The 14,800-nt window shown below is 42.9% G+C and overlaps 1 protein-coding gene across 8 annotated transcripts in view; it reads right to left on the bottom strand.

Annotated features, from left to right (window-relative positions):
- The window catches only part of rhbdf1b (rhomboid 5 homolog 1b (Drosophila)), a 28,836-nt gene that overhangs the window by 12,172 nt on the left and 1,864 nt on the right, over positions 1-14,800 (bottom strand). For 2 of the 8 annotated variants that reach the window (XM_036132080.1, XM_036132075.1), the window contains exons 1-4: positions 9,250-9,373; positions 5,007-5,148; positions 4,722-4,888; positions 4,336-4,482 (exon numbers count right to left, since the gene is read on the bottom strand). In XM_036132080.1, the coding sequence (XP_035987973.1) occupies positions 4,336-4,482; positions 4,722-4,888; positions 5,007-5,148; positions 9,250-9,287 (494 nt within the window). In that variant the 5' untranslated portion in view covers positions 9,288-9,373. The other 6 variants (XM_036132078.1, XM_036132076.1, XM_036132079.1 and 3 more) reach the window with 6 other exon arrangements.

Here is a 14,800-nt window from a genome sequence, read left to right on the forward strand (position 1 = left end):
CACGTTTAACTTCTCAGATTTTGTCACATTAATCTTCTACGTATTTTATTGGGATTTTACAACACAAAGTACAGCATAATGGACAAGTAGAAGAAAATCTTTTTGTTTGTCCTCAGAAGTCACCTAATTGGTGCTGCGAGTCATTTCATCTCTGATAGCAGTAAATAACATGAAATGGCATCAAAATTCAACTAATTAGTAAAAAGAATAAACCTAAGTCAAACTTCCTCAAATTTAATTGATGATGAAAATTCTGGTCCAGTTTAAAGCAGAGACAGATTCTTAAACCACCCATAACTCTGGAGGAGCTGCAGAGAACCACAGCTCAGGTGGTAGTAGCTGTTTACATGACAACTATTAGGTGGATGGAGATAAATCAGGACCATCCTGGAGGATGTGACAGTGGTGTGAGATGTAGTGTAAGGTAACCTACATGTTCCAGTCATTACATCCTACAGGTCATTTAAATACTGAGTTAAAGTCAGTGAATCAGATGTGGAGGGTAACTATTTTCTACAAAGACATGCACAAGTTGGTTTTGAGAGGTTGAAGCTCAATAATTGGAGAGAAACAAATTTCACAGTAGAAAAACATGCAGGAAAATCCTAATTCAGAGGAAACGAGTAAATAAAACCAAACTTTGCACCATTTCTGATGAAAGCTGCAGGTTGTTTCTCCTGGTTTGTTTCAATATGATATTAATTGAGATCAGAACATTGATATTAATTCAGACGAGAACATCACAGCATGTTGGGAAGCATGTAGGACCTCAAGCTACTCTGGCCACACCTGCACCTTCCAACAGTTTTCAGGAGGAAACTGTGATGCATTCAGCAGATTCAGTCGACTGAAGCTTTACCACCAGAAGCTGCATTTCTGGACGAAGATCGTTTGATAGCAAAGAATCAGGAATGTGGTCCAGGTGATTAAAGAAGGATCTGTCAGACAACATGGAGGAGTCCTCTTCCTTATGAAGCTCATGTTAACTTGGATCACATGAACCCTGATGAGCTTTAAGAGAGTGGATTAATTAAAAACACTTAAAATAATCTCCTCCCTGGACTGTCGCTCCTTCTCTAGATCAGCTCACAGTTACTTACAGCTCCTTATAGTAATAAAAGCTCTCTGCCTGATAGTGACCACACAATGGGCTGTGATGAATCAGGAGTGGGAGGAGGCCACCCATGGGCAGACTGCTTAGAGAGCAGAACGTCCTGTGATAAACACTGAGCCATCATCAGTGAGAACAAGCCAGCGGAGGAAGCCTTTTAAGGCTGAAGACGAGGCGAGGCGAGGGTGGAGTAAGGCTGGGGGCTCCGCCCTCACAGAGCAGCGTCTCAGATAGAGGCACCGCTTTGGGAAAACCAAGAAGGGCCGGAAAGATGTAAACAGGCAGAGGAGGAGCTCAGCTTCTACTTAGCAACTGTTTGCTTCCTTATGCACTCTTATACTAGCAAACATTTCTAACCTAGTCTCCAACAAATGCCACTAAACACCTGTGGGCCCCATTAACAGGGCTCCATGCCCTGCAGGTAAAAGGATGTTTTGTTTGGCATTAATTATCTGCCTGCAAAGAGGCAGCGGAGCGGAAAACTTCAGCCAATCTAAACAAATGCAACGAATGAGCGAACAGGGAGGGAAAGAAACCGAGAGGAGAAACAGGAGCTCCATACTGAGAAATGTTGCTGTTGATCAGAGAGGTAGGGAGGGGCAAGACCATTTAGAGACAGATAAAAGAGCTTTAGAGAGTTTAAAATGCACAGGAAACCAATGCAGAGAGGATAAAACAGGAGAAATAAGAGTTCCAGTTAAAGGCGAGCAGCAGCGTTTGGTAGCAGCGAGGGATGGACAATAATTCACTATCAATTTAAGATTTTTATTCAATTAAGGTGATGTGACAATTCCAATATTTACATATAAAGTCTTTTATGCATTTTATTTTTAATGCAAATATTTCTAAAATGTTATATTGGATGAGGTTTATAAAAACAGAAGTTTGTAAATGTGGTCTTTCTGGGGCTTTTACTTTGTTACATTGATATCATATTAATATTGTATCGACCAAAATTAGGAAACATATGGTGGTATAAGTTTTGTCCATATCGTCCAGCCCTAGCACCAACTAAAGGTGTTATACGGATGATTTACTAACGCTAAGGTACAACTCATACCTGTAATCCAGGTTTTAGGGGCACATAAACCTGAGTATCGTCGGCATAACAATGAAAATCTTCCTTGTGATAGCAGAGGTCCAAAAATGGAGCCCTGCGGGTCTCCACATGACAACGAAACACCAAATGATCCAAATCAGAACAACTCAGCAGAGATATTGTCACCTGATCATCACGCTTACTACTAGACTACTACCACTACTGCAGCACACTTATTTCTCCTGGGTAAGATGAATAAAAGAGGAAAGATGAGAGAACATGCCGTTTAAGTGGGCCTGATGCCACCTAAACAGAAATCTGCAGTCAGAGCCACGATTAAAAGGTTTAAATCTGAACCTGGAGGTTTATTTTGCCACATCTCACAGAAAGGAGGAGAAGGAAGGGAGGTGAAAACATTCTCCTACGCTCACGTTTCCTGAACTGCAGCAAAATGTCACATTTTAGGCTCAGCAGGTCAACCAACGCTCACAGCCTACCTGCCATTGGCTACCTGCCGGCGGCTACCTGCCGGTGGCGGCCCTCTCTGTCCTGTCTTCACTAACATGAAGACCTAATCAGCCCAGACAGTGAGCAGCGGGTTGGAAGCTCAAAAGTCTGATTCCTTTCAGGTCAGTGAACACAACACACTAAGCACTAAGAAGAAGCTGTTACTGACGGTGGGTCATGTTTAGCATCAGGCGTTTAAAATAAATGGGAGAGAGCGGATAACAGGAAGGCTGACTCTGACATTAGTAAAACTCTGCTGCTCTGCCGCCTCTGCTCCTGGATATCAGAAATCTGCCACAAAGTGACAAAAGTTCAAGACTAATTTAATATTTATCACAAATCTTTGCTAAATAAACTAAAGACATTTCCACCTGCAGCCTAACGGGTCTTTGCTCTGGACACACTCACCTGACCTGAGATCTCCAGGGCGGGTTGGGGCTCTGGGTCATACCTGGCAGGGGCTGACACCGTGGAGGTGAGTCCACCCCATCAGCACCATCACCAACGCAGTAATCCCATTTATGCCCTAACAAATCCTCCCAAATGACGCAGCCACGCTTCAGTAGGGGGATTTCCTGCTATCTGGGCCAGCGGTACCTCAGCGCCAGGTGAAGCCAGAAGGATCAACTATGATCCAGACGCTGGTAAACAGTCCTGCTGTCCTTCCAGGGGTCCTGGCTAATCAAAAGATCAACTCCGCTGCTGATCTTCCTGCTTCCTCTGTCTTCCACGGAGAACAGTGTGAAGTAAAATCAGACGTGCAGCGAGCCTCCAGTTCTCTTCCAGCTGGACCGGATCACTAAAAGCCCCGTCAGCAGGAGGACCTGACATCTCCTGAACTTGTTGTCACGAGCTCAGATCGCTGCTCCTCCATAAGGCGGACGTCCCGGTGTCTCCTCCAGATCTGACAGAGGGTCTGGTTCTTGTCAGACTGAATCCCCCCCACAGCCCAGAACCCCGGAGATCTCCAGCAGTGAGGCAATTCTCTGCTTGTTTAGCAGAAACCTTGTAAACAGCCGTTCTTCTCCTGTAAGACGCCACAGGAAACGGATCATTGTTCACATTCGGAGGGCACTGGGACATGCCTGAACTCGCCACAGACGCATAAAGGTAGCGACGCAGCAGAGACACAAAGCTCCTCTGCTGCACTCCTCCTCCTCTTACATCTCAAACACTCATTTTAGTTTCTGCAAGCAGTCAAACTGGGCTTTTGAAGTCCAAACAGTTATAATTATGAGTATCGGCGTGTCTACATGATGAATCATCAGCCACTGAGCTCTGATCTGTCAAAACGCGCGGCTCCTTCACACGAGTAGTGACTCACCAAACATCTCAGCTCTGCTCTCAACACACATCAGGATTTCCCTCCCAGATTTATCCTCAATCTGGAACGGCCATCATGACCTGCTGCTGCTGGAAAAGCTCCAGATGCTCCCGCAGGAGCTAAAGACCATCAGTGAGCAGAAAAACAGCCCTGAACCTACAGACACATTACCAACCTGATCACTAGGAAATCACTACACAATGACGTAAATAGTTATTTATTTGTCACAGTAACAATTAGATGAATATGTTTATGCATAAAGACAGTGCAGCTCTACTTTCTGTCCCTAACGTTTTCCATGTCAGCCTCGGGGTAAAGAAAGCGTCGCTAACACGTTTTCCAGCCCTCTGATACCTGATGATCTGTTTGGGGATAGACGAGCGCCGTCTGGCCAGTATTTTAGGGACACAGGACCGTCTTCTCATGGTCGACACCCTCCTGGCGCCTCTCTGGCCTTTAGGAGGGACCGTGTTGAGGCGGTCGAAGTGCACCCGTTTCTCGCTTCATGCAGCAGGAGACAGGTTGGCAGGAAGGGCGGAAAATGAGTATTAAATACGGAAAAGAGAGGAGAGGGGAGTAAAGGAGAGAGAACAGCAGGATTATTTGACTCAGCAGAAAAGGAAACTAAAGCTGGAGACTTCTTGGCAAAGGCAGGACAGATTTCTGAGGGTTAGTCGGTAAACATGCAGCTTCAGAAGAATTCGCAGCAGGAGGGACTAAACGTGCATAAAGCTGATAACCTTTCATGAAGATGTGTCGGTTTGTTTGTGTCGGACCTCTTTACGGATTGCATGAAGGGTATTCTCTCCACAGGAGGCTTGAGGTAGTTGTTGGAAGTCTCCAAGGCAGCGATGTGTGTGTGTGGATTTTCTCCCGGCATGCTCACACTGCGCACCCTCTTCACAGGCTGCAGAAACCACAGCAGATGACAGAAATGATCCCTGGATCTCAGGTAAATCCTTCTCTGTTTGCCTTCACACCTGGAACTCATTCAGTAGGATCTGGTCTGCTGCGCTGAGTCTGACCTGAGAGGCCTGGGCCGCGTCGTCCGCCGTCAGCTGGATAGTCGGGATGTCCAGTTTGAGCCACGGTGGCTTCTTCCTCTGGAAGCTGTTGGTCCTGCTTCCCGTCTCATCCATGTCCTCCACCTCCATCTGGGACTGCCAGCTGGACAACAAGCACAGAAAAAGGTTGTGAGAGACTAGTTAGACGGGCGAGAAGAGGTCCTGCCCATCACTCCTAACTCTAATCAAATATACATTTAATGGAGCGGTGAGCAAACGGTGAAGATGTCTGCTGTAAAGTACGGTGGAGGAGCCATGATGCTGTGGGCCTGTTTTACTTCAAGAAGCCTTGGGAAGCTCGTTAGACATTTTCCCAATGATAATATTTGGACAACGTTTCACAATTTAATCTTTATGTTCTAAGTTTTGCTCTGATGAACAGGACATTTACCTGCTGCATATTAATGACACTTGACAGTTATTTTGATTTAAATCAAAATAACTTCTACTGCTTTAGAAATAACTGTAGATTAGATTAGCTTGTTGATTTCACTACTATAAAATGTGTGTGACTCTGGTTTTGCTGCTGTCGCACCTGAATTTACTCCTTATGGGACATTAAAGGATTTATTATCTTAGTTCAACTAAAATAATATATATCCATGTCAAACACTATTTTAATTATGATCACAACTTTTCCAGCTGGTATGTTAGTTTCCGTACAGTACAGAAATGACCTGGACAGTGATTTAGAAGCTGAATTTCTGGGGTTATGTTCCTCGATTTTCACTGAAACACTGAGATTACAGCCACATTTAGGAGTGTATCCAATAAAAAAGCCCCAATAATTACAGCTCTCCTTACATAAATATGTCTCAGTTAAAAATCTGAAGTCTGGAAAAGTTGGACCTTTCCTGTTGTTGTTGCATCACGGCTGCCTCCGCCTCCTCAGCACTGAGCCACAGAGTTCAAATTCACAGGAATAAAATGTTTGGATGTTCGCTGAGAAAGTTTGACTCCATCCTGAAGGACGTCTGGTGGATTTTCTGGTGGGTCCTGGGCAGGTTAAAGACTTTAACACCACCAAAGGATGTGAAGGCAGCAGTGCAACAGCAGAAAAACTTCTGTTTAATGAAGATTCAAAGGCGATATTTGGGGGGAAATTGTATATAAATTGCCAAAGTTTGCAGCTAAATCTGTCTGCAGCCTGAACAATGACTTAAACACCTAAATACTTTCAAGTTTTAGTAAAATTCTTGGTCTTTCCAGCCTTTAGTAGAAGAAACTATTCAAACCCTGTCAATAAAATAAGCTCCGGGTTTATATTTGAAGAAGATTATTTAGCTATAAACTGATCTAAAAGCAAATGTTGCTGTACAACTAATAAAACTACATGTTGTTCCAGCTCCTCCATTTTAAGGTTAAGGTGTTTTACCTCCCCTGTAAGAGAGCCGTTCAGTCTGAGCTCAGGTGGAAACAGCTGAGAATGGAACCCACAACCACATCCCATTCACGCCACATACTGTGTGTTAAGTACCAGGCGTTAAACAATTGCACTTCTGGAGCCGGTACCAGAACCACTGCCCTGCCAGAACTTCCTCCTCAGCAGAAGTCCATCTGCAGTTTCTCAAAACAAAAGAAAACTGGATTTTTGATGCTCCCTAAAAAACTGTGGAAATCTCGTGTCGTTTTCGACCCCATGTCGAGTATCGTTTCGCCACGTGAGTTTAGGTGCATCGTTATTTGCTTTTCATAAATAGATTTGCTGGATGGCTATTAGAATAATATTTTAGCTTAAATGGAACATCTTTAAATGTAAAGACAAAACATCACAGTCATTTCTGGCTACATAAGAAAACAGACAAATATATAAATGACGTTTTCTGTTAGAGTCAGATGACATTTAACTGTTATTTTAAAAAACTGTATACTATTTACAGTCTAAGTTATAAAAAGTGATTTTGTACTAAATATTTCTATAAAAAAAAAACATCATGTCCTCCAAAGACCCTGCTTTAGCAAAGAGCCAGAGAGGCGGCGTAGCAACAATTCAAAACTCTGAGGTCCGTATGAACCCTGAACTCATCGCCTCAGCATCACTTTCCTGCATGTTGCTTTATAATCGCCACTCAGAGAACCGAACCGCTGCAGGTCCTGTAAAGAACGCGATTTATCAGATATTTCTTTAGTTAGGGTCATAGCCTGGGCCAAGCAGTCATAATGGTGCATGAGAGAGAGACTCGGTCTGGATAAAGAGAGACTTGGGTGGCCATCTGGTGAGCAGGAATGAAAGCCTTCCATGAATACCTCCTGCATATCTCAGCTGGGAAGCATTGTGGGGCTGCTGGCTGTGAGGCAAATTACTGTCTCTCTCTTCTCTGGCCAACAACCCATTAGCAAAACAACTATCTCCTCCATCATACATGCTGCTGGAGCCCAAATTCAGACGATTCTGATTCTGGCCAAGTCTGAAAAACCATCAGCAGCTGCAGGACTTCCTGATACAGACTAGACTGTGAGTGGCTCTGAGCCCCCAGAGGCATCCCATAAACAAGAGCACACAAATAACCAAAAATAGCAGCTTTGGGGGGTAAAAATATAACTTTTCTACTAACACAGTTTAGCTCTATAATGTCTCCAAGTATGTTTTCCATGTGGCTGTGCAGCAGAAAACCTGCATGACCTATCAGCTCCGTCCTTACTGGGACCGCTGCAAAGCTAGCTATAAAATGCCCTAAAGTGAATTATTTTATTTTTATTACAGTCACATATCCTCTCTATGAAAGCCAAACCTTTATTCTACCCCTGCCCCACACAAACATAAAACTATGCATTTAAAATGATATCTGATAGAGCTGTTTAAATGTGGCAATCAAGGACAAGCAGGAAAAACAGATAAACCCTCTCCAGAGTTCATTTTTACAGGTCTGTTACAAGTTGTCCAGAGACGTAGACAAATAAATGTGATTCTCTGCTCGTTACGGGAATATCTGTGAAGACGGCGACCGACAGCAGAAACAGCTGATCAGTCATGTGAGGTAAATGCTACGTCAGGACTTACTCCATCTCCCTTTCTGGAAAGCCAAAACACACCACAAGCGACATCATTTTAGCAAAATTAAAGACGTTGTTTTGAATTTTGCTGTTTCCATCAACCTTTTCTAATGCGATACATAGACAGACATCCACTGAGAGCTGATTGGCTGTTATTTCCTGATAATCAGGGGTGCCTGACTTTGTTAATGAATGCCTTTGGCACTAATTCATGGCAAACCCAACCCGTTGTTGCACAACAATAACGTCTATGTGATGTGAAAACTTTTAAACCTTCCCTCTGCGGCTGTGTAACCCCAGCAGATCGTCTCTCCATCCTTATTTGTGTTCAGCCTCGTTTTGTCTCATCTACACAAAGCTACCACAATTATGGCAAGTGATTTTATCATTAAATAGCCACGGAGGAAAAAAATGAAGAATCCTTTCAACAATCAACATCTGAGCAAACTTCTTTCTTAGATAAATAAACACATTTTTCATTGTCGACTGGTTTGGAACACTGAGGATAAATAATTAGTTTCAGGATCCAGAAAGAACTTAAATGTTAAACTCACTTGCCATAATTTTTTACTGCACATAACTTGCATCTTTTTTTAATACTTCCCAGGAGCAGCTGGATGAAGTTGTCCAGGTGGTTTGGTTCAAAGGTGCACAGAGAAAGTGAACCAAAGCAAGTCAACGTCTGAACAGCCCAACAGAACCGGGTCAAGACTCTCCTGGTTTGTGAGAACCCATAAACTCTTTGAATCAGATTTTAAATACAAATCTGGTAGGCTCTACCAAGCATCTATCAATAACAATAATCTTTATGTAGTTGAGTTGTAAAACCTTTTCAGAAGTGCTGAGAATCTGCTCATAGACCCTTAAATGAACTGTCATAGTCATCCATGTTTAGATGGGAAGGGAGTTAGGAGGTGATTAAGTTATGACGTCAGAGTCTGTTGATCCTGGAGCAGCGACACGATGATCACGACACATATTAAACATTTTCATGCTGTGCTCCATGAAAATTACATTACTTACATGCTGAGGTTACACACCTAAGACTACCAGCTTTCAAGTGTTCAGCAGTTAGTAGAAACTAAATGGTATAAAGTTAAAAAGCAGCTGAGTGAAGGAATATCTCAAGAATGCTGACTCCTCCATTTGATGCACAAAGACACAACAAACATCCTTTCCTGACAAAGAGAAATTTCAAACTAAGACTAACCTGCGCATCTCTCCGGTCCGCATCAGAACTTTCAACATTAATCCACATCCTCTACTGACCCATGCCGCCTGTTTGTGATCACAGCAACATGAAATGAACAGAATAAAGCATGAAAACGCGCATCAGCCCTCACCAGCTGCTGCTTCAGCCCCTCCTTCAGGGATTCTCCATCAGACCCAAAAACGCCGTCTCTCCTGAAACCATTCGCATCCTTTTCCCATCCAGTGTTTCACATCCGCCATTTGTTACTCCTCTCATCGTGGTCTGTTTTTTTCCTCTTCTTGGGTTTTCATGACAGGCAGATTAAGAGCTGTAATCCCAGCGCAGTGCGCCACATGACCCAGGCCGCCGGACCGGCTGCCAGGCTCAAAGCGCCCTGGTGTCATCAACACCGGGGAGAAAGCAATGACAATCAGGAGATATCAGGGTCTTCATTTACACACAATAAACTGTTTATAGTTGTTTGGAGGGCTTCATCTGTCAGAGATGAGAAAAGGAGGAAACCTGCAGGTAGCTGTGTGTATTTTTAATTTTTTTTTTACTTAAATCCAATTTATTATTGGTATTTTTTACAGCAAAATGCCAATTTTGGTCAAACCATCCATTCTGTGACCTCCAAAATAACACTACCAGAGCCTGGTGTTGGTGCTGTTTTTTTTAAATAACGAGAATAAAATAACAAATAAAGTAGTAATCTTATGAGAACCTTTAAAAAAAGTATATATGTATATATATACAGCATGATTTACACCAGCTAAACCAAAGGCTGTCCTGCTGTGACTGTTAGCAAAAAGTTATATTAATCTGCACAATAAACTATAAAAAATACTGTCCAACTAAATGTAGCAGGGGTTTATTTTATTGCATTAGTTTAAGTCAGATAACTATAAAAAAAAATATTATAAATGCATCATCAAATGTATGTTGCATTATTCTACACAGCAATAAGAGAGATTTTTGTTTTTGTGTTTTAAAGGAAATCTAATAGATCATGTTACACGCATATTTGTTTAAAATGTTTGCGTAAATACAATAAAACCTTGTTAGCTGTGGTATTTTTACCGAAGATGGTAATTGTGTGAGAATTTCATGCCTATCTATCAGATAATATTGGAATATTGGTTTATAACAGCGGCAAAGACATTTTATTTAATATTGTTCACTGTAGTTCAGATCCAAGCAGATTTTTTTATTTCACCGCTTTAAATAAAATGCATGCTCATCATTTGGTCTGTTTCTTTAAAATTAAAATTAACCGTGCATTTAACTCTATGCATAATCTAAGCATTTTATGCTTTTATGCATTTCCACGCAGTCGAGTGAGTTTAGTAAACAGCTGCATTCATCGGGTTTCCCTTTGACTGCAAAGCCTCCAGAAGCATCACCAAACTCTACATCTGTGGTTCTCTCTTATGTAACAAACAGGACTAGGTCACACAGATTAAAAGTGAATTAGACCCCCCCCCTAACCCTAACCCCATTCCCATCTCTGCCAGATGTCAGAGTCAGAGCAGAGGAGGTCGTTTCCTCTCTGTTTGCTGAGCTCTGCTTCATGTAATCTGCTGCTACTTATTCTAACAAACACTAATAAATGATTTAACATCTGCCACCAGAGGCTGCAGCTCCTGATCACAGTGAGAGGAAATACCTCCAGACCAAACAGCAACCAGAGAAAACAGGCTGCTGCACTCCACCGGACAAGGCTTTTTAACTTTGCAGCTTCGTCCTAACTCGTCTGCTGTGGCTTTTCAAACTGATTATAAATCTGACTATATATCTGTTGGATTCTGAATTTAGCTCTAACCTCTGCAGCTGGCTTGAATCCATCATACTGTGGTGCTGCGTCTCAAATTTAGGACCACACGAACATCTAACTGCTGCTTGACGGCACACGGGGTGAAAACTTTACACACTTCTAGTCTCACTGCTGCCATTCAATGTTAGACTTTAACATTTCATTTTGATTCTTATAAATACTGGATACCGTTAAGTCATAAAATGGCCAATTGGACTATGTCTCCCAGCATGCAACACGGCTTTAACCCCCAGGTGAGCTCACCTTTCTAGACGTAAAACCAAGGCGCAGACGGCCGTCCTTCACGTTTAAACACGTTTTGGACACTTTGCTTGACAAAAACCAGAAAGCACCTCAGCTCTGGTCCTGAACAGAGACGTCCTGCGAATCGATGAAAAACCAAGACGTTCCCCTTTCCACATATGTAGTATATCACCATCATATTATTCAGCCATAAGAGTGTGATTGATGTGTTCCTGACATCTTGCAGATATCAGATAGAAATAATTTATATATTTGATCCTCAGCGTATAACTTTGATCCACACAAGCTCCACCTTGTTTTCTAAAGTTTTCTAAAGGAACCAGTGTGAGTTGTTTAATCCTTCCACCAGGAAGGAAAAGGATCGACTGAAATGAATCATTCAGAACCCAAATGTCCAGGAAATTACAGCCGTGTTCAGCAGCATATCTGCAGCTTTTTATTTTAGATTATAACATCAATAACTGACTTCCTGATTTCTGGATTTGCTTGCGGAGCGTCTGATGACGTCACCTTTAAACCGCTGCAGATTATCAAGAGCACTTTTGATTATTTGTTCCTGGATTCTGAGTTCTAACCAATGAAGAAATTGCTCCCTGTGGCTTTAAAAATGTATAATGTTTGAATGCATGTGAAAAAGCTCATGAGCTTAAAGAGTTTTTTGTTCTTTTTGCCATCAGTAAGCCGTTTAAACTTAAACAGAGGTAGAAACGATGAGAGCAGGAGAGGCTGGGCCTTCATCTAAACCCATCATCTCTTTGAGAAACTGTCGTCTGCAGGAAAGATTTCACTTTCAAAGGGAATCCAGAACAGAAGTGCTGCCAAAAGCTGTTAATTAAAAGGTTAGAGATCATTTTCCCAGTAAACAAAAACTGACTACTTTTAGTCCCTACTGTTGATTAACCTGTTGGCTCACTGAGAAGTGAGGTTTGAGGCTCAAAAGCAAGGAGGACATAAAAAGTTTCACATTTCGAAACCCCGACCATCTGCGCTCCTTCTGACGCGTCACTTCTGGCAAAGCGGTCTGCACAGGAAGACACAGAGTGACAAAAAGTGCTGTGATCTTTGCACCAGAGCTACTGCAGAAAACCTCAAGTAAAGGTCGACTGAAGCCGTCAGTTTTCAGACATGTTCATCCTTCATGCATCAAAGCAAAACCTGAACTCTTTTATAAGCTGTTTGCTGAAAGTAGGAAAGAGATCAAGCTAACAGACGGAGGAGGAAGAAAAATGAAAAAGTCCTCTTCACAAGGAAGGAGATGGAGAGAAAAGCAGAAAAACATGCATATTGTCTGAGATAATGGAAACAAGTCTAAACCAAATTAACAGAAGGATTGTAGTAAGGAGGAAACGGAGATGCATGAGAAACACACCGAATTGATCTCTTCATCCAAACCAGGCACCTTCATGCATTCTTCAGCAACATGTGGCAACCATCCCCACTCTGCCTGCTGCTGAAGGCTGTGGGCTCTTCAAGGTGCATCTTCATGTCTATTCATGCATGGGGGGAGGACCTGTGTACATGAATGTCACCCAATGCAACACCAAACATCCGCATCCGCTGGGCTGTTGTGGATCATGACATTTTACATTGAAGTCAGCCGGGATGACAACAACAAGTCCAGAAATCAGTCAGGACAAAGGAAACACAGAGTTGGGTCCTCCTAATAAACGTCCTGGAGAGATCAGAGAACAATCCAGAGATCTTAACTAAAGAAAAGCTGGAATGTGCAATAAAAGGTCATATTTACACCATTCCCCCTTAGACAGCATGAAAAAATGTCAAAGTGTGTTTAATGAGCAAAAACAGCTGCTGTTGTTAATTAAGCTATTGTTTTGTTCTCAAAGTGTGTTTCAGAGTAACGTCACTTCCTGGCTCAATAAGGAACAATCAGCAGGGAAATAAAGATCAAGTGCTGATTGATGGAGCAGAAGAAGAAGCAAAGACCCGGCTGACCTTCAGATGAAGCAGTTCTGTTGTGGTGCCTGGCGACAGGAAGGTCAGCGTCATAATAACCAGCCTGCCCAGACCCCCCCCCCCCCCACCATGAATGGGCCTCCTCAGCAGCCATCCATCACTCCTTCCTGTCGCTCCTCCACCCAGCCAGCAGAGCGCCGCTACAACAGCTTCCTCTGTTGGCTGCCTGTGTATGAAAAGTTAATGGTAATTGCCCACAGATGCTAAATTAGGACAAGAAAGCGCGGGACGAGAGAATTAGTTCTGAAAAGATGATTGAGAGTGAAAAATGGAGTCATAATTATGCTTAAAGAAAGAGACAAAAGAGGAGTTATTAGGGATCTCCACCAGTCTGGGTGTTTGGGGGGGGGGGGGGGGGGGACTGGAGGATAGACAAGAGCTCTATCCATCCTTTTCTACTTGATTCTGCAATAAAGATATAAAAATTCTTCTTTGGGGATTTTATCAGGACAATTTCACAGAAAAATATAACGAACATTCAGAGCTGAATGTGAAACGCTAAAAGCAAATAATTGTTTTGCTTTTCTTTAAATCGCACAAAGGTTTTCTAGCAACTTCTTGCTTCTCCATAATTAGTTTTTCCACGCTGGTCTGGATGCTTAAAGATCTACTGACGGCTGCTGCCACAATTTAAAGTGTCTGCCATGGAGAGGTGTCCAGGACCAGGAGGATCTGCCCGGAGAACAAAACACCAACTCAGAGCAGGAAGAAGGCTTCTTTCCTCAATCTCTGCAAACAATCTGTGGCTGGTGACGAGGATGAGGAGGGAGAACTGCAGTATTAAAGAGAAACGTCCCATAAATAGAAACAAGGAGAACATGGTAGGGTCCAGCTTGTCTGATGTCGGGTCATGGAGCCAACAGGTCCTACAGGGAAGGCCAGACATGTCTCCAGGAACAAGATCATATATAAAATAATATTTTTCATCCAGCAACCAGGTCTGGCTCTGTGTCGGTGGGATGGACCTGAAGAACATCCTGCTCACATTTCTTTCTCTATTTTCTGGTCTGGAGGAGCAGCTCCACTCCCAGCTGTGAGGCGCGGTTCTCCTTCTTTCTTATGACTGATGGTCCATCCGTCCATCTCCTGCTTCATCCTACCATCATCCACAGGAACCACGGCCTCAGACACAGGAGCTTCACCTTCAGCTCAACAGGAGCTTTATCCTGAGCCACGTTACTCCTGCTATCCTCTTCCCTGTGAGTCTGCTGGTTCACAGTCAGGTCAGACGAACATCTTCCAACTTCTACTTCGTTTTCAGACTCGATGACAAGAGAGAGACTTAAAGGGTTGGTGAATAAAAGAGGAGAAACTGTTCTGCCTGAAAGCCGTGAAAAAACTGCTCAAAATGAACCTTTTAAAGTAATTCTGACCCCCTGGTTCCTGATACTCTCCTTCACCTCATCACAATCTGTCTGATTTATTTCTGACTTTGTCAACTTAAAATCCCAGCAGCTGTCAGGACCTGTGTCTGTTCACAGGCTGGAGAGGCAACGTTAAATCAGTCAGACAGAAAAC

The sequence above is a fragment of the Fundulus heteroclitus genome, unplaced genomic scaffold (assembly GCF_011125445.2).
Source record: "Fundulus heteroclitus isolate FHET01 unplaced genomic scaffold, MU-UCD_Fhet_4.1 scaffold_47, whole genome shotgun sequence".
Taxonomy (NCBI): domain Eukaryota; kingdom Metazoa; phylum Chordata; class Actinopteri; order Cyprinodontiformes; family Fundulidae; genus Fundulus; species Fundulus heteroclitus.